The sequence below is a fragment of the Sebastes fasciatus genome, chromosome 16, assembly GCF_043250625.1.
Source record: "Sebastes fasciatus isolate fSebFas1 chromosome 16, fSebFas1.pri, whole genome shotgun sequence".
In the NCBI taxonomy this organism is placed as follows: domain Eukaryota; kingdom Metazoa; phylum Chordata; class Actinopteri; order Perciformes; family Sebastidae; genus Sebastes; species Sebastes fasciatus.
In genome coordinates, this window is record NC_133810.1 from 13,265,466 (window position 1) to 13,286,810 (window position 21,345).

General features: G+C 42.0%; 2 protein-coding genes and 1 non-coding gene across 4 annotated transcripts; 1 reads left to right on the plus strand and 2 right to left on the minus strand.

Annotated features, from left to right (window-relative positions):
* Window positions 1–882: 882 nt before the first annotated feature.
* dpp3 (dipeptidyl-peptidase 3) lies at window positions 883–13,174 on the minus strand. Of its 2 annotated transcripts, none has more exons than XM_074612216.1 (19): window positions 12,964–13,174; window positions 10,600–10,758; window positions 10,322–10,466; window positions 10,082–10,171; window positions 9,418–9,555; window positions 8,470–8,544; window positions 8,134–8,224; window positions 7,736–7,866; window positions 6,719–6,849; window positions 6,376–6,434; window positions 5,701–5,895; window positions 5,490–5,602; window positions 5,184–5,276; window positions 5,017–5,079; window positions 4,797–4,921; window positions 3,795–3,915; window positions 3,274–3,453; window positions 1,999–2,161; window positions 883–1,843 (listed from the first exon to the last, which is right to left on the minus strand). In XM_074612216.1, exons 1-19 carry the CDS (start codon window positions 13,098–13,100, stop codon window positions 1,701–1,703), a joined length of 2,352 nt encoding a protein of 783 aa, XP_074468317.1. In that variant the 5' UTR covers window positions 13,101–13,174; the 3' UTR covers window positions 883–1,700. The 2 variants fall into 2 exon arrangements, with proteins under 2 accessions (XP_074468317.1, XP_074468319.1); XM_074612218.1 differs by lacking the exon at window positions 12,964–13,174 and adding an exon at window positions 12,653–12,785.
* trnas-gcu (transfer RNA serine (anticodon GCU)) lies at window positions 12,982–13,063 on the plus strand. The gene has a single exon. It is a non-coding gene; the product is annotated as a tRNA-Ser (tRNA).
* A 3,320-nt stretch (window positions 13,175–16,494) lies between the features above and the next one.
* Window positions 16,495–21,244, minus strand: LOC141753355 (uncharacterized). The gene is made up of 2 exons (XM_074611929.1): window positions 20,244–21,244; window positions 16,495–18,388 (listed from the first exon to the last, which is right to left on the minus strand). Exons 1-2 carry the CDS (start codon window positions 20,668–20,670, stop codon window positions 16,686–16,688), a joined length of 2,130 nt encoding a protein of 709 aa, XP_074468030.1. The 5' UTR covers window positions 20,671–21,244; the 3' UTR covers window positions 16,495–16,685.
* Between the last annotated feature and the right edge of the window lie 101 nt (window positions 21,245–21,345).

Genomic DNA, 21,345 nt, shown 5'->3' on the forward strand with positions numbered 1-21,345 from the left:
AAAAGAGGTATTTTTATAACGAAATCATGTGCCTCTGTGTCCTCCGGTGCTCCTAACGGCATCTGCAGGATTTCACAGACCGGAGGAAAACAACCAATCAGAGCCGAGCTGGAGCCTTGCCATCTCTAAGCAGCTGTCAATCACTCGCAAACTGTGATCAAACTAGGCGGCACTGATCAAATATGAATCAATATTCTGTTACTTTAATGCCTATTTCTCGCCTCAAATGTTTTCAGAAACATCTTGTAGTGTACTGTTTAGCTGTAAAATGAGAAAGTTTGTAACCCGGCCGCCATGTTGAGATCTGTTGAGGAAATACCGAGCATCGCCCACCAGCCGGAGCACAGCCAATAGGAACGCTCTCTCTCTGAAATGAGCTGTAATTGACCAAGTCTCCCGTCATGGGCTAGATTTAACAGGTTGCAGGTTTAACACTGTAGGAGTAGATCAACAGCGGATAAACATAAAATAGGATATTGTGAATCACTTACAGGCATCCATAATTTAGGGGTTCTTGCAGAGACATTATTCTGGTTCCTTGTGGAAGAAAACTTGAATTGTAATTATCCACAATCATAGTATATTGTACAGGTTTTTGAGTTGTTGAAGCTTCCTTTGATGGGAAACCACCACAGGTGCCTTCTACTGTAATATTTAGTGGAGTGAAAGCTGAGATTTCTGTTTCTGACTGAATTTAGCAACTCCTCTCTGCAGACATGTCAACATACAGACCTTCAGACTTCAACTAAGCATGTGCCATTTTGACAAAAGTCCTACTTTTATAAGAATATGTTGAAATTCAATCTCACATTGTGGGCGAATTTCACAAAAATTAAACAAGCAACTCTCTAATGGTTCTGGTAGAAAAACATACCACTAAGATCTTATCAAACAAATTTTATTTGTGCAGATTCAACACCACTTTTTTTACGTAGAGCCTTTTTTTTAGGCCTTCCAGACACAGCAATATTTTATACAGTCAAGTGATCAGTCATGACTTCTTTATACCAAACTGGTCAAAAGTAAGTATTATTTTTACCTTTCAGTCAACATTAAACCGTCATTGCATTTTGGTTAACAACCTTAACCGTTCAAATCATCAACACCGAGGCTGAACAAACATTTATCTTAATGGAGCTCTAAAGATGGAACCGTGTTTAGCCAAAAGTTGACTGTAAAAAATCAATTTATGGACATAATTTTGAGTACGGACAAAACATGTCACAATGATCGTTTTATGAAGATTTGAAGCCAAATTCTGATCTTGCCAAGGTTAGAAAGTAAAATCTACCTACAGTCACTTTCGTTTATACTCAGGAACCGTTTCTATTGTCAGGCAGCACTGGTGTAATGGACAGTTCTCAATACTTCTCATTAGAAAACTAAGTGTCCTAAATGCATCTGAAAGAGCGACGATGTCATATCAGCTCATTTCTTTGTAGTTGATCGTGTTATCAAAGACAGCACCTGACGTTGGATCTGAGTCGTGGCTAGAAAAACTGTGGCTGGTGTCTTTGGCAGATCTGTTCTTGTCTTATGGCTTTATTGTATTGTATGAAACTTTAATTTAGTCTCTTCAGAAGTGTCTTCTAAAAAGGATCATTTTACAGTATTGTGTGTTTTAACATCCATTAATTTGATTTCACATAAAAAAAAAGATTTCAGTTGGTACTTTTGAAGCCTATGGAGCAGATCATCCATCAACACCAGCAGGGGGCGTCGCTTTTGCACAGCTCCAAAAGGTCGGCCTCCAGCTGCTCTGCGTCGTCTTGGAAGCGCTCGGTGAAGGAGCGGATCAAACCTGCCGCGCTGCCTTCGTATTCGATCAGCTCTATGCTGTCCCCTGGAAAAACCACAGAGTCAGACACAAACTGAATAAATAACTCTGTCCGTGTTTACAATCGGTTCGCCGCATGTACAATCACAGTCACAGTTTTGATCAGTTATAGCTAGTTATCAAGTATTGATGAAATAGCAGGTACAGGTGCAGGTACGTACCATTGACTCTGGTGTTGGCCTGGACAAACATCTTGCGAGCTTCCTTCCTCAGCAGTACCGTCTCCCGGAGACGCAGGAAGTTGTGAGCACCGCTGTCGCTGACAGTGGAGTAGCCGTCATAGAGAGCCCTGCCTCCTTCCACATCTGCTGTCGCCTTCAAGACCTACGAAACAGTGGAATAAGGTTAGCAACATGTTAGGTGTAGAAGTGGGGGAACACGGTTATCATACAGAGAAATAATTAATGACATTAACATTTTAGCATTTGCACTTATACTTTTTGGAAACTGCACTAATGTGAGAAGTTGTTTATTTGGTTGGAAACTGAAACGTGAAGCTTAAGTTTATATTTTACTTAGGGCTGCTACTAACAATTATTGTCATTATTCATTAATTTGCAGATTATGTTATTGATTCTACCATTCATTGTTTGGTTTATAAAACAGAAGAAAATAGTAAAAATAAAATAATAATAAAATATATACACATACACTTTTTATAATAGAACACAAATAAAACCAGCAAATAATCACTTTTGTTTTTGGCTTTAAAAATCAGTTAAATTATTACTCGATTATCAAAATTATTGCAGATTATTTTTTCAATTGATTTATAGGTAAATCAAAAGGTACCATGTGAAGTTTTTTTTTCTTAGTGTTATCCATCCATCCATCCATCTGCAACCGCTTATCCCGTTAGGGGTCGCGGGGGGGGCTGGAGCCGATCCCAGCCGACATTGGGCGAAGGCAGGGTACACCCTGGACAGGTCGCCAGTCCATCGCAGGGCTGACACATAGACAGACAACCATTCACGCTCGCACTCACACCTACGGGCAATTTAGAGTCCACAATTAACCTAACCTGCATGTCTTTGGACTGTGGGAGGAAACCGGAGTACCCGGAGAAAACCCACGCTAACACGGGGAGAACATGCAAACTCCACACAGAAAGGTCCCAAGCCGGATTCGAACCTGCAACCCTCTAGCTGTGAGGCGCCAGTGCTAACCACTGCACCACCGTGCAGCCCTTCTTAGTGTTATAAAGTACTTTTTTTTTTTTTTTTTTAAATGCATCCCCATTGTATTCGTCTCTTGCACGCACATGAGCACATGTATAATACACCAGCAGTGCATTAGTGCAATCAAGCTGACATGTATCTACAGTATATTGTTCTTATTTGATCAAATCCACAATGTTGTTTTTCAGTATTTGTTGTATTTTCTTCAATATGTTGTTATATAGGATCTGCTGTCCGGGGCCAAAAGTATGGCTATACCTGCAGTTTACGGAGGAACCTGTGGATGGCGTTCTTGCCCACGGTGTGGATCTTGCTTCTGTCCAGTGTGATTCGAGCGTCAGGCTTGCCGTCCTGTCCCGTCACTTCCTCCAGGCCCACCAGGCCCTCCCCGGCCTCCAGCAGAACACGCAGGATCACGAAACGAGCCTGCATGTGAGCCTTTAGACGCACAGATATACAAGAGCACGTGTGACATTCACTGTATACACCTCCTGACACTCATATAAACAGAGACAGACTTAGTGTAAGCTGTATAATAAAACAACACAGACACGTAAAAACTGAGCCAGTCAGGTTGTAAGAAACACATGCTTAATGGTCTGTATGTTGACTTGTCTTGTAAACACTGTTCGCCCCAAAACTATGTATCTCTGAAGTTCTATATAAATTAAAGTAAAGTATGTATAAAGTTATGATTCATTTTTTACAGGCTGTAAAGCAGTCCATGTAAAGAGTGAGAGAGACAGCATGTTATGGAGAAAAGCAAGTTGACAGATTACCTGTCTCCAGCTCTTGCTCTCAGCTGTGTAGAACTCCAGACCCAACAGTCCAGCTCTGACCATGCTGAGCCAGTTGATGTACACCACATCCTCCGCATCCTGGTCCTCGTGGCCAAAAATACTGGAACACAAAGACAAAGGCAACGGTTAACGTGCTGGCCTCCCGCACAGCCATCAGCCACAAATCACCCAGACATTTACCAGAAAAAAAACCCCTCCCCATTCCAATAATTGTCATTAAAACAACCTAATAACATCAATAAAGAGCAAGACGGTGTGTGTGTGTGTGTGTGTGTGTGTGTGTGTGTGTGTGTGTGTGTGTGTGTGTGACACAAATAATAACATAGCATCCCCTGTACAGAGCCGGCCAGAGGTATGAGCAAACTAAACGACTCCAACTGAATATACACATTCTTTGGGTTCCTCTGCTGACGTACTTAAATAGACTTCCTGGTTTTGTTACGGCTCCTACTTGTCCTAAAGTCACAAATAGTTCTCCCAGCTAAAGAAATTTAGGGATTTAGAGGATATAGAGGCTATAATAGGGCTGTGCAATGAATCAAATCACAATTACAGCATATGAAAACAAGATAATCGACATAAAACGATTGTTGGATCTCCTCTTTGGAATGCTCCCGGGGGCTAGCGATGAGTTTTTTGGCTGCATCATCACCATTCATATCTATACAACCAATGTGTTGATGATTAAATTGTTTACTAGAGCACAAAGTTCTTCATAGAGCTAGCCTCTTAGTTTTGCTCTCAAAGTGCATCAGATTGAACTTTAAAATATAGGCTACAATATTGTCTTTCTAAATGCATGATGTTTCCAAAGTCAATGAGTGATTGTGTTGAATAATCGTTATTTGAATATTGAGCAAAATAATCATGACTAGGATTTTTGGCATAATCGAGCAGCCCTAGGCTATAACAACATTTCTGGACTATAACTAAAGCGTCCAGTCTTTGCTTCACCATGGAAGAAGATCAGGGGTTATATACCTGAGCACTTGCTTCTTGAGACACAGATAGAGTCCAACACACTCAGCGCGGCATTCTTCATAAGACGAAGCAATCGTGGAGAATTTACTGTCCCACGTCTCGCTGCCTTGATACCAACTGGACACCTAACAAACAAAAAAAATACACTCACACGTTCAGTTACTTCGTCTCTTCTTGCCAACTGAGTTAAAAAAATCGGTGTCCAAACAAACAAACTCACCCGTTCTCCGGTCTCTGGGTTGGTCACCTTGTTCTGGTCAAAGTTGAATTTGCCCTTGTCATCCTGCAGTACGAGACGGAGCAAAACATCAGATTTTATTTCCTCACTGATGATTCTTCAACCAAATTAAACACTTTAACAAGGAGAAATCAATATGTTTGACTGACCTGGACAAACAGCTTGCCACTTCCATGGCCCAACAGCTCGTGAAGTCCAACCTGCACCTCGAATGACGGGCCCTTCCACTTGATAAACACGTCCTAGTGCGAACACACAGGACAAAGATGTCTCATTTTGTTAAATGCCGGTTGCCTCGACTCCTCTGTCCTCGCGTCTCTTCCTCGCCTCCTCTGCTCGCATCTCCCGTGGGAGGGACTAAGACGTGAGGAGAGGAGTCGAGGAAAGGAACGGAGGATGTACAAACTGGGAAATGGCTCTGGTGTGTAAGAGAATCAGGAAGCTGCATGGGTTACCTTGTCCTCCTCCTCCAGGAAGGTGAGTTTTTCTTTTTCTGTAGCATAGGCTACAGCCAGCACGTTGCCTAGCGACACGTTTTTAAAGCCCTCCGACTGTCTGATGTCATCATCTACACACAAAAACATTGTTTTAAGTATAATACTGTGTGACGTAAACCAACTTTAACTGTGTTACTTGACATAGTGTGTAAAATCTCAGTGTACATACAGTTGGGGATGTTGATGCCAGCTGGTATTCCGCTGCCAGCGAAGGTGAGGACATCCAGCGAGGTGAAGTCGGGTTTAAGGAAAGTGTCCTTCTCAAACTCCCTCGGCCAAGGCAGCTCGGGGAGCAAGACTTCTGCTGAGCTCACCAGTTTGGTAAAACGCTCACTCATCGCCTTGTTCACGACCGCAATGAAACCTAGGAGGCGACATCGCAAAGTGAATTGATAGAAAGAGAAAAAAACAAACAATTTCTGACCAATTTTGAAGAATAGACAGTTATATAAACCATCCTGTTATTTGAGTTCACACATGAGCCCCTTTCTTTTAATGTAAGTATATTAATAGTAACATGTTCACCATGGATTTTAGGCTTGATAGCAGAGTACTAACTTAATAAATAGTGTAATATTGTCTCATTCTAAGTATTGAACCTTCTTTACAGTATGTCCCTCTAAAACAAATGTACTCATCCTAGGATGAAACATTATTTACCTACTGGAGTTTAGAGCGGCACTTATCTACTTAAGTAACAGTTTTAAAGTAGCTCAACCACGATGTTAATTTTCCCCAAATAGTCTTCAGCTCCGTACTACGGCGATAAAAACAGCGAGAGGCCCCTGATCACAGCTTGCATGCCAATAAAGATGATAATATCACTGCTCTTGATCACCATTACCTTCAAACTCTCCTCTGGAGCCAAATGGGTCTCTGTAGCTCTCTATGAAACCTATATAACTGAGAGAAGAAGGAGTGAAGAGCAGAGAGAGAAACAAAGGTTTCAGAGATTATTACATGAGAGTAGTATTCAACCGCCACATTGGAGGCCTTTACATTACAGCTGCTCAGTTTTAGGAGATAATTGATAAGTTTGGACCAGAGAAAGCACAGCAACAAATCTATATCTGTGTTACCTCTGTCTTTTATAAATCAGATGACATTTAAGGTTAGCAGGATTTGACATCACAAGTAAGGAGATCATTTTGTGTTACTTTGATGTTGCTCTGGTTCAGTGAGCTCACCTCTCAACAATTGGTCCCTTGTCTTTGATCCAGTAGCGCGATCCCTCTTTATGGGCTTCAACTGAGCCAAAGGTGAAGCTGCGACTGTACTCTTCAAGCATCTTCCTCTGGTTCTCATTGGCAGCATAGGCCTGTGTTCATTATTTGGAAACAGAAGAATTATAACAGTGGAACTACGGCAGGACGGTTGTTTTTACATCATCAAGTCATTCAGTCACTCATAAAGATATCTATAAACTTTATTTCAATTGTCATATACAGTACATAACAGGATGTAACAATGTATCGATTCAATGATCAATGATCCAATATCATTGATGCAAAGTGAAAACATTGATACATATCATCCTCCTAAATATAAGCCTATAGTTTGAAATTCCCATGGCACGTCTGTGTCACAATTTACGTCCAAGCGGTCCCTACTTCCCAGTAATAAAATGGTCACATCATATTTTAGTTGATATAAATGTAACTGATTGTGTTAAATATGCAAATGATATCATCTCATATTGATCGCAGTCCCCTGAATTGAATCAAAATTGTATCATGGCAGACTTTGTGATATCAGCAAATATCGTATTGTTGTCCAAAGAATCAATATCATTTCGTATTGTGATGAAACTTGTGATTTATACCCCTATTATAAACAGGTACATAAATGAAATTCGGGGTGATTAAAAGCACCACCCGCTCTATCCTTTGAGCCACAGCTGACGCTTTTTTTTTTTCTTCTTTTAAACTACAGCCTATCTGTGCATTCTCACCTCCTCTTCCCATTATTGTTTTGCCAAAGGCCAATACTGTTTACATTCATCTTAAGATGCAATTTGGGCCTCTTTCTTTTTTTTTCTTCTTCTTTTGCTATCAAATCTAACAACTTCACAAAAACAATTCTTTGAGTTTTATCTCTCAATCAACTTCATATTTTGGTGGTATTGTTCCTGTTGTGGTTCCACACAGCTAAAACAATACAGCCTGAACATTGACTATGATCCGCATCGTATCCCTCGCTCTCACCTGTGCTTGTTGGAGGTTAGAAGAGACTTTCTCCATGAGAGGAGCATAGTCTCCCCTCTTCACAGTGAACTCCTTGTCTTCAAAGTTGAAGCTGCCGCAGCATGACTCGCATTCCCCCTCCACTGTGCAGTCTGTGAAGCAGTAGTGTACATTTATTTGCTTTGATTGACTGTGTAGCATCATTAACAACATTAGTTACATAAACATATCAATCCACATCAATTTGTTGGGAATGCGTTTGAGTTCACAAGCTAGAACGTGTCTACCATAACAAGTGGAGTCTACATGAACATGTGATACGCATTAGATTCTGTATGCCAAATCTGTCACAAGTGCAATATGGTTGACGGATGTTTATAAATCTTATTCTGGTTCTCAAGTAAGACTGTAGTTCTGACCTTTCTGCACAGCCGAGGCCAGGCGCACCTCATAGCAGGCTTTACCTCCATTGTCCCTCTTAAACAGACGGGTGTTATAAGCCGACAGTTTCTAGAGATAAACCACAAGAACACAGCAGAAAATAAGCCAAATCAGACTGAAAGATACAGAGAGGAGAGAGAAAAGGTACAGGATGAACCATCAGAATGGAGGGCAGAGGGGAAAGAAGATTAAGAAAAACGTAAATTAAGTGCAAGAAAGAAAAGAACGAGGTGTCAGAATGGAGTACAGAGAAAAAGAAAGTGCAGGTTATTACAAAAGATTTGGGGATACAACAATATAAGAACATTACTTACTTTTGAGTCAAGAAACTTCTGAGCCAGCTCTGCATCCTCCAGACCGCAGTTTGCTGAGAAGTAGGTGGTAATTCCCTGAAGAAAAGAAAAGCAAAAACACTTCATGAGCCGGGTCAGCTGTAGAACCCACTGGAAGTTTGGGGTTGAGTGGCTTCCTAAAGGGCAACTGGCACTGTTTGCTGCCAATTTAAAAAGGCCCAGACACGCCAAACCGACATCAAAGAAGTAGCAGCAACAAAGGCCGACTGTTGTGTCGTCTCACGTCACCTGTGTCTTGGCCAAAAAGTTGCATTTGAACACCCTTCAAAGACTACAGCCAACAGCCAACTATCACGTACGTTTTGCACCTGCGTGAGAGGAAATAACTCTCCCTACCAGCAGGTTGCGGTAGTTTGTATTAGTCATTCAAAAAGGGAAACCCGAAGACAGAGGACTGCGGATATACACGCTGCTGTTATGATACGTACATGAAACAAAGCAAGTGTCCTCTTTACTTTGCTTGCTTTCCTCACTTCCACTTCTCTTCTCGTGCACTGATTCACTTAAGCTGAACAACCAAACAAAGTGAATTCTCTCACCAACGGGCTCCACCACGGATTCAACATGCTGAATCGGCCGAAAAGCCATTGACATGTGCAGACTAGAGCTAACGGTGTGCGACATGCCGCAAAAAATAGGCCAACAGACGCTCACCGACGGCCCAAAATTGGCGGACCGTTGGCTTGGTGTGTCAGGGCCTTAAAGACGCCAAACTACAGACCATTTGACTTGTTACTAGCTACTTGAATATTCAATTCACTAATGCTTATGATGCAGAATAAGGAATGTCCTCTTAACATTTTTCAAATCTATCCGGTCCTGACAACACCATTGATATTTCATTAAATATTACCAGACAAAACAGTTCACGGTCAAAGCTTGAACTCTGCATTAAAATGATACTCCCACCTTGTCGCCCAGCCCCAGCTGTTTCTGTTTGTCTTCCAGGGAGTAGAGGGGACACGAGCAGCTGTCCCACAGAGCCTCCATCTCAGTGGGCTGGTCCTGAAATGCCTGGCTGGCCTTCACCAGAGCTTTCAGTTTATCCTGGGTGGACACACCAGACACAGACAGCTTAAAATATGTCACAGCTGTTTGACAAGTGTTGATCCAACTCTGAAAATTCTTGGCACTATATTTAATAATGCTATTGTATCAGATTGTTCATATTATTGTGTCCACTAGAGCTGCAATGATTACTTGATTAGTTGTCAACTATTAAATAAATCGCAAACTATTTGGATTTGGGTGATTTTTTAAGAAGAAAAAAAAGACAATTCTTTGATTACAGCTTCTTAAATGTGAATATTTTCTGGATTCTTTACTCCTCTATGACAATAAACTGAATATCTTTAAGTTGTGAACAAAACAAGACATTTAAGGAAGTTGTCTTGGGCTTTGGGAAACACTGATCGACATTTTTCACCATTTTTATTTCATCATTTCATTTTATAGACCAAACAACTAATCCATTAATCAAGGAAATAATCTACAGATTAATCAACAATGAAAATGATCATGAGTTGCAGCCCTAGTGTCCACCCCTGCGAAAGCAGCTGAACTGAATTTTTACCTTGGGTAGATTTGGGATGAACTTGGTGTCTCCAAAAGACTTGTAGTTTCCCATGTTGGCATACAGACCAGCTGCATACACCAAGAGTGCCTAAATATCAACCAAGAAAAAAATATAATAAAAATCATTTTCATCCTGTGTATAGCATAACGAACATCTTTACAAGTTTGCATTTGTTTGTAGGTGAAAGGGTGTATCAAGACAGCACCAGAAACAGCCAAATACATGAAGACTGTGTACCTGGTACTCCTCGGAGCTGAGTCCAGCTGCTGTGGCGACCTGTTCCAGCTGTGCAGGCGTCTGCTTCCTGAAGATTCTCTGCAGCAAGACAAAGATATTTGCCGACTCTGGGGATGTCTGCAGCAGCACTGCCAGACCACCATACCTAAGACAGAAAATGGTTTCAGTTCTTCAAAAGTCTTCAGTTTCTATTCTTTAAAACAGTATGAGAAGTGTCTTATTTCTTGATTTCAATGGTGCTTCACTTTAACTGTTACATCCTGAGATTAGTAACATACCAAGCGGCGCGCGACAGGTAGTGGGCGTACATCTTCTCCTGAGGTGAAAGCAAACGGAAGGCCTCGCCGCAGTCGAGAGCAGATATGCCAATCTCATTTGGGAGGTAGTACTGGGAGTCCACCATCTTTAGTCTGAGGTTTAACACTGACGATGAGGAACTGAATTAAGAGAGAGGAAGGGGAGTGGGGAAAGAGAGAAGAATGAGGAAGAGAGCGATAGATAACGTAGGGAAAGGTGAGTATGTAAGTGTAAATCGGATGAGACAAAGAAATGAGAGGACAGACAGATGCAAAAGAATAGACGGTAGTGATGAGTAGAGCGTGGGAGAGAGAGATAAGAGATAAAAGTGAAATGACATGTTAGAAACGACAGAATTTTCTTTTTACATAACCATGAGCTCTAAGACGTATTTGCACACATGCAGGTTAAACAGGTTGTGTACTGTACAAACACACAAAATGCACATTTTATAACAGTAACACCAACGTACTGGTAAAACAGTAAGCTTGATTTTAAGATAAAATCTGCAGCTTGGTTTTGGAAAGTATGATTTTTGTATGAAGAATATTAGCTATGGTATACTTCTTACAAGTCATTATTCGTGATACTGTATCAGTTTAAATATTAAATAGGGCTAACAATAAGGCTTATTTTCCTTATCAATTAAACTGTTGAAAATTTTAATTTTCACAATTTTTAGTCTATAAAATGTGGTGAATGACCATCACAGTTTACCACCTTAACCTAGGTAGGTTTTGTCCAAATCACAGCCAAAAACAAACAAACAAACAATGATATTAAATTTACAATATCAGAGAAAAGCACCAAAACTTCACCTCATTATTAAAGTATCATCAATATTGTTGACAAACATTGTTAAAGCTCTAATACTGATTCATTATTGAGTCTGCTATTTCTTATATTATGGGATTTTTTAAAAAGATATTTTTATGAAAAGTTGCAGTGAATGATGTGGTGTGTAGTGTAATGAAAGGTCCATTTATTACTGTATAATAAGCTAAGTTAAAGCCTGGGATGTGGACAAAGGTACAAGTTTATTCAAATTACAGATATCCAATAGTAAGTTTCTGATACGAACAGCAAGTGCTAATCATCCCTGAACCTTGATCAGAGTTTACTGTTTTACCATTACCATATAATTAATTTAAGCTTTAGAATTGCTATTTAAAAATAATATTTCTTAATATAAAGAAAATCTGTCTGCCATGGTAAGATAAGATAAGATATTCCTTTATTAGTCCCGCAGTGGGGAAATTTGCAGTGTACAGCAGCAAAGGGGATAGTGCAAATAACAAGATGCATCAGATAACACAGTAAAAAAGAGCTAAACAAAGTGTAACAAAATATGAACCATTTAAATAGAAGGAAGTATAAAAATAGGAACAGTATATACAGTATTGACAATCAACAGACTATTAACAAAATTGCAAAAGTGGAAGAGGATATTGCAGTGAGAATGAATGAATGAATGAAAGTCCACCTGAAAATATCAGGTTATTGTCAGTTTTTTGGTGTGTAAGTGGTCTACTGGGAGCAGTGCTGGTTGTGGAGTCTGACAGCTGCAGGAAGGAAAGACCTGGTGGCAGGTGACCTGACATTTCCCCCTGCCACAGCCCACATTTCCCCTGTTATCTGGCAGGGGCTAGTTTCATTCCCTGTCTATGAGAACTGACCATAGCTCAGATTCAGATTAGACAGTTCACACTTTCACTTTTAATGAAAACCAATAGACTAATTAACAAAAAGTGGTATGCTGAGAGCCACACGTCAGCCTACTAACAACAATGCAACACCAAAACTGTATATTTCGTTAAGTAAACACTGTTATAGTCTGCAGGCTGCTGCAGAGAGCTAACTCAACATTAATGTTAGCTTCCTAGCATGCATGCTGAGCCGGTTACTGAGTGCCTTTAAACACGCTAAAACAACTTCTGTAACAAAAACAGAGAGTCACAACTATTATATGTATGTTTAACTACTATTTCAATACATTTCGAGAGGCATAAATGTGTGTAAACCAACTCAACTTACCTTATTTTCTTCTAATAGATCCGGCGAACGTCAAACTGCAGTCTCACGCTGTACACTTCCTGTATTAATTCAACCTAAGCCCCGCCCCCTGACCAATCACAGCTCGTATATTTTGATTGACGGGGAAAACTAACCAATCACGTAGTAGCTGCGCCGGACTTTTCCCAAAGCGATTCACGTCGCCGATTTTCTGACCGTGAAAAGCACTATATGTGAACGTCTAAACACACAAGCACATAATACGGTAACACCGCACACCATAGATGTATGTTAATATGTTCACAGAAAGCACAAATAAGAAATGACTTCACCTGGTATATAGGGTATAGGACGAGGTGGCCGAGTGGTTAAGGCGATGGACTGCTAATCCATTGTGCTCTGCACGCGTGGGTTCGAATCCCATCCTCGTCGGACTCCTTTTCCATAATCGGAGACATCTCAGCAACATCTTTGGTACGGTAATGGTCTCACAACCGGAAGTCGTGACAAGGTGACACTAAAACAAACGCTGTGCCGTCAGATGGCAACTTTTCCCCCCGCTGAACAGTTCCTCCTCCTCCTCTTCCTCCAGCTAGGGAACAGTTAAAGCACTAATCCAGAGGTCTGCGACCTGCGGCTCTGGAGCCTCATGTGGCTCTTTATCTCCTCCCCTGTGGATTTTTAAAAATGAAAATTTAAAAATGATTTGTTTACATTTTCAATTTTATTTATCACTGTTGTAGGTCTATGCTATGGTACGACGGAGTATTAGGGCCACATGGAGGAAAAAATAAATAAATCGGAGATTTTGAGAATAAAGACATAATATTACGAGAATAAAGTCATAGGTTTACGAGAAAAAAAAGTCGTAATATTATGAGAATAAAGTCTTCTAAAAAAAAGTTAGTAAAGTCATAAAATGATATTGTTATTTTCTTTTTTTCTAGTAAAGTTATGACTTTATTCTCGTAATATTACAACTTTTTGCTCTTAAAGTTATGACTTTATTCTCTTAAAGTTATGACTTTTTTTTCCTGTAAAGTTATGACTTTATTTTCGTAATATTACTACCTTTTTTCTGGTAAAGTTATGACTTTATTCTTGCAATATTATGATTTATTCTGGAAATCTCTGTAGTACATTTGCACTGTGGCCCTCACTGCATTATACTTATATAATATATACTTACACTATAGGCCTAAACTGTGTTACCTTCATCACAATGGTCAAATGTTTTGCGGCTCCAGACAGATTATTTTTTTTTTTGGCCTTATATGGCTCTTTAGATAGTAAAGGTTGTTGACCCATGTCTTAATATAATGTTACTCCATCGAGTTTAACTGATAAATGCTGTGAAACTAACTTAGTTGTGGATTGAACATGTTTACCCTCGTGGCCAAGCTGCTAGCTAGGATAACGTTATCCCTAACTAGAAAAACAAACGCGTAGCTCTGAATTACAACAGGACAGCAAAACGGTTGCAAGGGTAAAATAAAATCTGTACTCACCAAATCAGTGCTCCAAGGACAAGAATCGCGGTGATAATGACCGCTACCGTTGCAGCGACTTCAAACTGCACGTGGACTTGTTCAGACAAGTTCCAGTAACGTAAAGCGCCAGGTAGATGAGGACTGATCTGCGCATGTCTAAATGTTTTAAAAAAAAAAAAAAGCATCATATCCCTTAACTTAGTTTTTCTAAATGAATCCAAATAAAGTGTATTAAGTTGGTCAGCTTTTACCCCAAATTACAAGTAACTTATTTAAAATTAGTTTTATTAAAGGGACTGTTTGTAACTTTCAGAAATGCTTGTTAACAGTGACACCTGCGGCCGTTAAGTCAACGAAAGTCAGCGTTGGGCTCACGCTTGTGCTCGCTCTAAATAGACATGAACGAGCATCGCTCAAAACAGTGAGGCGACACACGTCAGCTAAAACCACAATATCACTTTATAATTCACCTGCTTGGCAGTAATGTTAGCTGACCAGACGAAGGTCTCTCCATGAATCACTGCTGATCCTAGTGTTGGCTTTTCCTGCCTCAGCCTCCCGACCGGAGTTTTGGTCGGAGACGATAACGTAACTCGCGCGGAGCCCTGTCACTTCACAAGACACGGGAAACCTCTGTTGGTCTGGAGGAACTGCAGCATTTATTTCTGCACAAACGTCCACTTTTCTATTCACTAGATATTCTCAGAGCTACACTAACTCTTCTGCAGTGTGTAGTGTGCGCGCATGAACGTGAGGTGGAGCGAGAACAAGCGCGCTGTGTGAGTGAAGGCAAGCAGAGGAGCAGAGTACAGCAGAGACCCTGGTCCTGGAGACCAAAGCTACGGCCTCCCCCGCGTCCTCTGAACGCGGCCAACATTGTTTTGCAAGACAGGCTTCACTAGATATAACTCTGTGGTTTTGGTGCTTCTGTAGTTTGTGTTGGAGTCTGATGGTACGTGTTCACAGGGAGTCTGAACAGCTTAGCCACACGCGAGCGCGCATATGCAAGCGCACATGGGAAACCGACCCGGTAAATTTATACGTGTAAAAAGTTACAAACAATCCCTTTAAATACAATGTTAGTGTTTACAGTGTAAGTTAGACTGTTTCTGTACATTGTAAACAATAATGCAGTAACGTCAGATAAGTAGTGCACAATTGTAGTAGTACAATTGGGCAGAGTTCAAATAAACTGGAATAATTATTGACTGATTAATGCAACAGATTGCTTTATGGTGGATATGTGGATATGTACAGTACATTCATGTATACATGTCAGTATACAATATATAAAGAACAGTGGTTTAGCTGTACTGTACATACTGTTACTAGCTAGAAGCTGATTTACAACAGAACAGCGACTAGAACAAATGCCTTAACATTCCCAATCTTATAAACCCAGACACTTGTTGCCGAATTTGTGTCCATAAAATAATCCATGTGTACACAGCAACTATCGTTTCTATGATAGAGTTATTAACACTTACTGTGCATGAATTAACTTTATATTAGGGGTACGTCGACAACTTCAATCGAGCACGGCTAGCAAATAAAGAGTAATTCGAAAATTCATTTTGCATAGCCTACAATAATTTCCTAGTAAATAACGTTACCGTTTTGCTTCTGTTGCTCTGTGTGCCGCTGTCAGATATGGAGAAGGGGGCGTATCCGTTGTTGTTGCTGTCCTCGTCACATGACATGCCACTGCTGTGCGTTATTGGCTGTTAGGACTTTGTAGGTAAAATGTTAGGACCTATGGTTAGGACTTGTTAGGAATTGTTAGGAATCTGTTAGGAATTGTTAGGACTTGGTTAGGACTTGCTTGAGGGGGGTAGGAAATGTTAGGAGTTGTTAGGATTTGAGTTAGCAGGCCGATCACTGAAGGTTGTTGAAAATGAAAATAACAAAAGCCTTTAATTTGTTTTTACACACATCTTGGAGCCATAAAATTATAAACACACATTCTTTCCATACACACTTTCACTTGTTCATCCCATTGATTAGACATTTCTGTTATTACACGGCTTTGTTGAATACTCGATTCTGATTGGACAATCACAGCGTTCTACAGTCTGTTATTTCTTTATAGCAGACCGTTGCTATGTATAACAGACCGTTGCTATGGGCGCAGTTCTGATGTCCGTTTTTCTGTCGAGTTATTGATTTCTTAAGTAAGTAGCCGTGTAATAAGTGGGATAATGTACAGCTAGCGGGTCATTGTTGTGAAATAAACCCCTTCAGGGCGATGCGAGATCCCTCCGCTCAGCGTCAGGGTGCGGCACTGCGCTGTCAGGGTTTATTTCACAACAATGACTGGCTCGCTGTACATTATCCCTTACTTATAACCTAGATAGGCTTACAAACCACACAGCATTTCATCAGTTTATTGGTTTTATTGAATTGTAAAAACATGAGAAAGTGAATTATTTACAAGGGGTGTGCAACAGAAAGTATTGGTAGAGCCAGTTAGCTATTATATCCACATGGTAGTGACCAGCCCTGCTATACACAAGAGAAAAAACATCTGGGCCTTCAACACATCTGTGTGTTGTTTATTTTAGGGTTCATGCTTGGGTTTTGCCGTTCCTCCTGTCGGTAGGCGTTGTGGGGAGTATCCAGCGATAGCAGTTTGAGAAGCTCAGACTCTTGTCCACAGCACAGCTGGTGCAGTAGACGATCCCCAGAGCCAGCATCACTACGAGGAACACACACAGAGGCACCAGCAGGGCCACCAGTAGCCAGCTCTTGTCGTGCTTTTGTTTCCCTGCAGCAGATCCGGCCCCAGCCTCCGCCACGCTGCTGACATCCTCTGTACCATCCACCTTAGATGGTACAGTATCAGCTCCCACGCCATCACTAGCTTCTCTACCTTCTTTCTTAGTTTCAGCCTCATTATCAATTTCATTGCCGGTGTTGTATGTTTGCGTTGGGGATGGCGCTGTCTGATATCGCTTTGGTGACAGGGCATCCCATTGGTTCAGGTGATTGTCTGACCCATGAGCCATATCAGGGGAGAGTACTTCAGGTGCGTTTGTCAGCCAGTCAACGTCAAAGTTAGTGTCGGCTTCAAAGTTTGGGTCCGGGGTGAATGAGGAGGACCAGGGGATATCATCCAAGTCAGGTATGTGAGCGGAGTCACTGGGGTCAGGGGTCAGAGTGGAATACTCTTCATCATCGGGTGAAGGCAGGCAGGTAAGCCCATCTGACTGCAGGTCGTAGCCGTTGTCACAGTAACACTGGTACCCCCCCATATAGTTGAGACACTGCTGTTCGCAGGGCGACTCCCCCACACACTCATCTACGTCTACGCACTCTCCCCCGCTGCCCGACCCGTACCCGGGGTTACACAGGCATGTGAAGGACCCCACTGTGTTTTCACAGAGGCCTTCACAGCTGGCCTCATCGAGGCACTCATCGACGTCCACGCACTCGCCCTCATCGTCTGGCTGGTACCCGGAGTGGCAGGTGCAGTGGAAGGTGCCCGGGATGTTGTTGCACAGTTGCGGGCACGGTTGTTGCAGACATTCGTCTACGTCAGAGCATCTGCGGCCATCTGGACCCATTTGGTAACCTGGTGGGCATGTGCAGCGGATGCCCCGCTGTGTCTCCACACAGTCGTACTCACACCCCATCTCCACGCAGACGTCTCTCATGTGGGGCTCTTCGGTGGGGCCGGCGGAGTCGGCGGGTAAATCAGGTGAGCCAGTTTGGCTCAGGGGATCAGGCTTGCAGGTGTACCCGTCCTCATCTATCATGAAGCCCTCAGAGCAGTAACAGTAGTAGTCCGTGTCTGTGTTCTGGCAGTACTGCTCACAACCGTGGTCCCCGCTACACCAGTCCTGGTTCTGTGGAGCCGCGCCGGATGAGCAGAGCGGGGCGTCCCTGGACCAGCCTACCGTGTCGTCGTCTCTCTCCATGCACAGCACCGTCTGCTCAGCAGGGTCTGGGCCGTCTGCGGGGCACGGTAGAGCCGCTACAGACCCGTAGGGCACGTGGGTCAGCAGCGTGCTGACGAGGTGAAATGGCGTGGTGTAAACAGCCGGACCACTACCCTCGTCCTCCAGTGGCGAACACATCCCTTTGTAGTTGTACTGGCAAACGTATCCATCCAACGGCAGCGCGCAGGAGCCGTCGACCCACCGGAAATTGTCGCTGCTCTCACGCCCGCTCTCGGAAGTGTGGACGGTCATGGCGACACAGCGAGGGACCGCACAAGTCCCAGGGGTGTCTTCACGGAGCCAGTTGGTGAACTGGCCATCCTGGTCTCCTGTTGGAAAATAAAGACATGGACCAGGTCAGTAAAACTAGAATTTTTTTTTTTTTTTTAGATCTATATGACACATTTAAAGTGTTTTAAAGCTGCAATGTGTAGAATTTTTTATGTGAATTTATGACAAAAAAAACGAGTGCAGTCTATGCGTTGATGTCACCTCATTCATTGTTATTTTTTTCTGGGTTGGCTCAGTGAGGGACGGGGGGTTATTACTGCATTGCTGTCTGCCACAGTGTATTTTTTAATATCACCACTAGGAGTCGCCAACGTCAGATATTTTCTGGCATACTTTTGTTGCAATAAAACTGAAGTGGTGCCTGTTTGCCTGGATTAAACTCAATACAAAGCTGGTTTTACCACATTAGAATATTTGGGTTGTAGTTTTACAGATGAGTTGCCCTTTTATTAACATATTTTTTCAATTCCGTGAGCACCACAAACATTCACATTTATTGTATTGAAGTGCAGGAAGAAATCTGTACATCAATAGTTAAATAAAACCAAAACTATCCGCATTGCTAATTATAGATACCACCATGGATAAATGAGAAAACATGTTTTTTTGTAATTTTGGCAAACCAACCCTTTAAATCATGGCAAATGAAAAAAGCAACAACTAAGCTTGCCACATAACTCTTTAAAATGTAATGTCTGCTCTAACTCCAAACCAAGGCAGACACTTTGAGTTATAAAAAAAACAATCTGGCTTTTAGAGGGTGAGGTTTGTGTAATGACTAAATCAGGATGAGGGGTAGCAGCAGTGAGGTCAAAAGGGGATTCAACTTCCTCTGTTGCGCCAGCGCCGTCTCTGTGAAACAAAAGTAGTTAATGTAATAACCAGTCAGTGCAGAGGTATGGAGGCTGTTGGATAAGTTATAGGGTTGGGGGCCAGCATCATCTATTCATAGGCTCTAGATACAACTGATATCTGTGTGTGAGAGTAGTAATATTGAAGTAGGCCTAATGGTTGTAAATGCTGAATCAAGTTTAGTCTATTGTTGTATCATCACAGGTCCATATATGCTTAAAACTAAAATGTATATGGTGAAAAAAAGCCTAAATCTAGCATTAGTTAATTTAGTTTTGTACATGTTGGGTATTTTATCAAGTTGCTGATTAAAGAGGACCTATCATGCTTATTTTAAGGTTCATACTTGTATTTTGGGTTTCTACTAGAACATGTTTACATGCTTTAAAGTTCAGAAAACACTTTATTCTTCTCATACCGGCTGTGCTGCAGCACTTCTTTTCACCCTGTGTCTGAAATGCTCTGTTTGAGCTCCTGCCCCCTTCTGAAAACCCCCCAGTCTGCTCTGATTGGTCAGCTGGCCCACTGTTGTGATTGGTAAACCAAACTCTTTGGACTCCGCTCCAGCTCCACTCTAAATAGCTTTGTTTGAGGGCGTGCCAAACTTGGTGACATCACCACGTTAAAGGCAGGACTTCAATCAAGGCATTTCTGGCAGTTCAGGAGCAGTGTTTCTGTGAGGGAGAGTATCTCCCTTTGTTGTGGACTTTAGGCTTTGTAACTTTGCAGATCTTTTACATGCACAGAAAACTATATAACACAATAAAGAAAACGGAAAAGCACAAAAGCACAATAGGTCCCCTTTAAATGACTAAAGATTTTTTAACAGATTTAGCCTCGGTTGTACTGACCCACAGTTTTTTTCATTAGATCACAGTCAAAGACTTTGAACTTGGAATTTGAATGCTTAATTGTAAAAAAAAAAATCTGTTTGGGGGCAATTTTGTCTGAGCTCAGTTATTAAAATTCAATAAAAATGTCTGATATGGTGATGACGGTCAATATTAGGAAAGGTCAAATGTCAAAAAGGTGAGACTTTGCCTGTGACCCAGACGAATCCTCTGAGCGATCGGGTGGATGAGCACTGGCGTGGCGGTCTGTGCAGCCCGATCCAGAGGCGAAGCCTCGACCTGGTCCCCTCGATGGCCGACAGCAGCTCGTGGACCACACCCGCTGCCTCTTGGGTATGCATCGTTGCCAGGGTCCCACCTCGCTCCCGGCAGCTCCGCCCCGCCTCCCTGAAGGTCCTCTTCTGGAGGAAGACGGTGTAGCATCCCTCTTGGTGGCAGAGCGCGTCTTTCTCTGCCAGCGGAGCTTTGGCTGCTGGCTGCTCCGCCTCCGTCTCCTTCAGCCTCTGGCCTTGGCCTCCAGGAGCCAGACAGACCGTCAGCAGCCACAGGACACACAGGAGACTCATGCTGCTACTGCTGCAGCTACTGATGGTCTTTTGCATCCTCCACCAAGACATGAGGTTTAAACTAGGCCAACATTCAAATGAGTACTCCAACCTTACTGTCAAAATAAATAACCTAATAAAGGATTTTCTTATTCAAACAAACCTGACGCAAATCCACCCACTTCAATGAATTTAACAAACTGAACCTTTTTTCTATCCTGTTAAGGTATCTGAATAAATAATTTTGTCTAATTGACCTTTTACTCAAAATAATCTGAGGCAGATAACTCCAAAACTGACATTGGATTACCTTAATTTACCCAAGCCCTTACACAAATATCCCTGCAGTGCAGTATCGGTCAATCATTCAACAACAAACTGTCAGCACTGCTGCCACAGTTAAGCACAAGATCATATATAAAACTAATAGGAACCAATGCAGTCCAGTGGAATACCCTAGAAAGAGTCCAGTAGAGTCCAAAATAAAGTCCAGTGAGGTACAAGTATAGTCCCGGTGGAATGGAGCAAAATCTGTGAGTCCAGAATGAATTACTCCATATATGAATGTGATGAAATTCAGTGACAGAAAAGCCTCTCCTGTATCTGATCCTGCCGGGGCTTTCTTGCCTCTGCAAAGTTGGCTTTCTGACTGAACCTCAGAAAGAGAGAGAGAGATGGGGGAGGGTGGGATGGAGGGGGGGTGAGGCTACGTAGAGGAAAAAGAATTGTGTGTTTTTTGGAAGAGGG

Coding starts and splice junctions, on each gene's coding strand:
- dpp3 (XM_074612216.1), bottom strand. CDS start 13,100: ATGTTGCTGAGATGTCTCCGATTATGGAAAAGGAGTCCGACGAGGATG. Junction 4,922..5,016: donor ACCCAGAGACCGGAGAACGG/GTGAGTTTGTTT, acceptor TTTGTTTGTTAG/GTGTCCAGTTGGTATCAAGG. Junction 2,162..3,273: donor GGTTCCTCCGTAAACTGCAG/GTATAGCCATAC, acceptor ACTGTTTCGTAG/GTCTTGAAGGCGACAGCAGA.
- LOC141753355 (XM_074611929.1), bottom strand. CDS start 20,670: ATGTCTTGGTGGAGGATGCAAAAGACCATCAGTAGCTGCAGCAGTAGC. Junction 18,389..20,243: donor AGGATTCGTCTGGGTCACAG/GCAAAGTCTCAC, acceptor ATTTTCCAACAG/GAGACCAGGATGGCCAGTTC.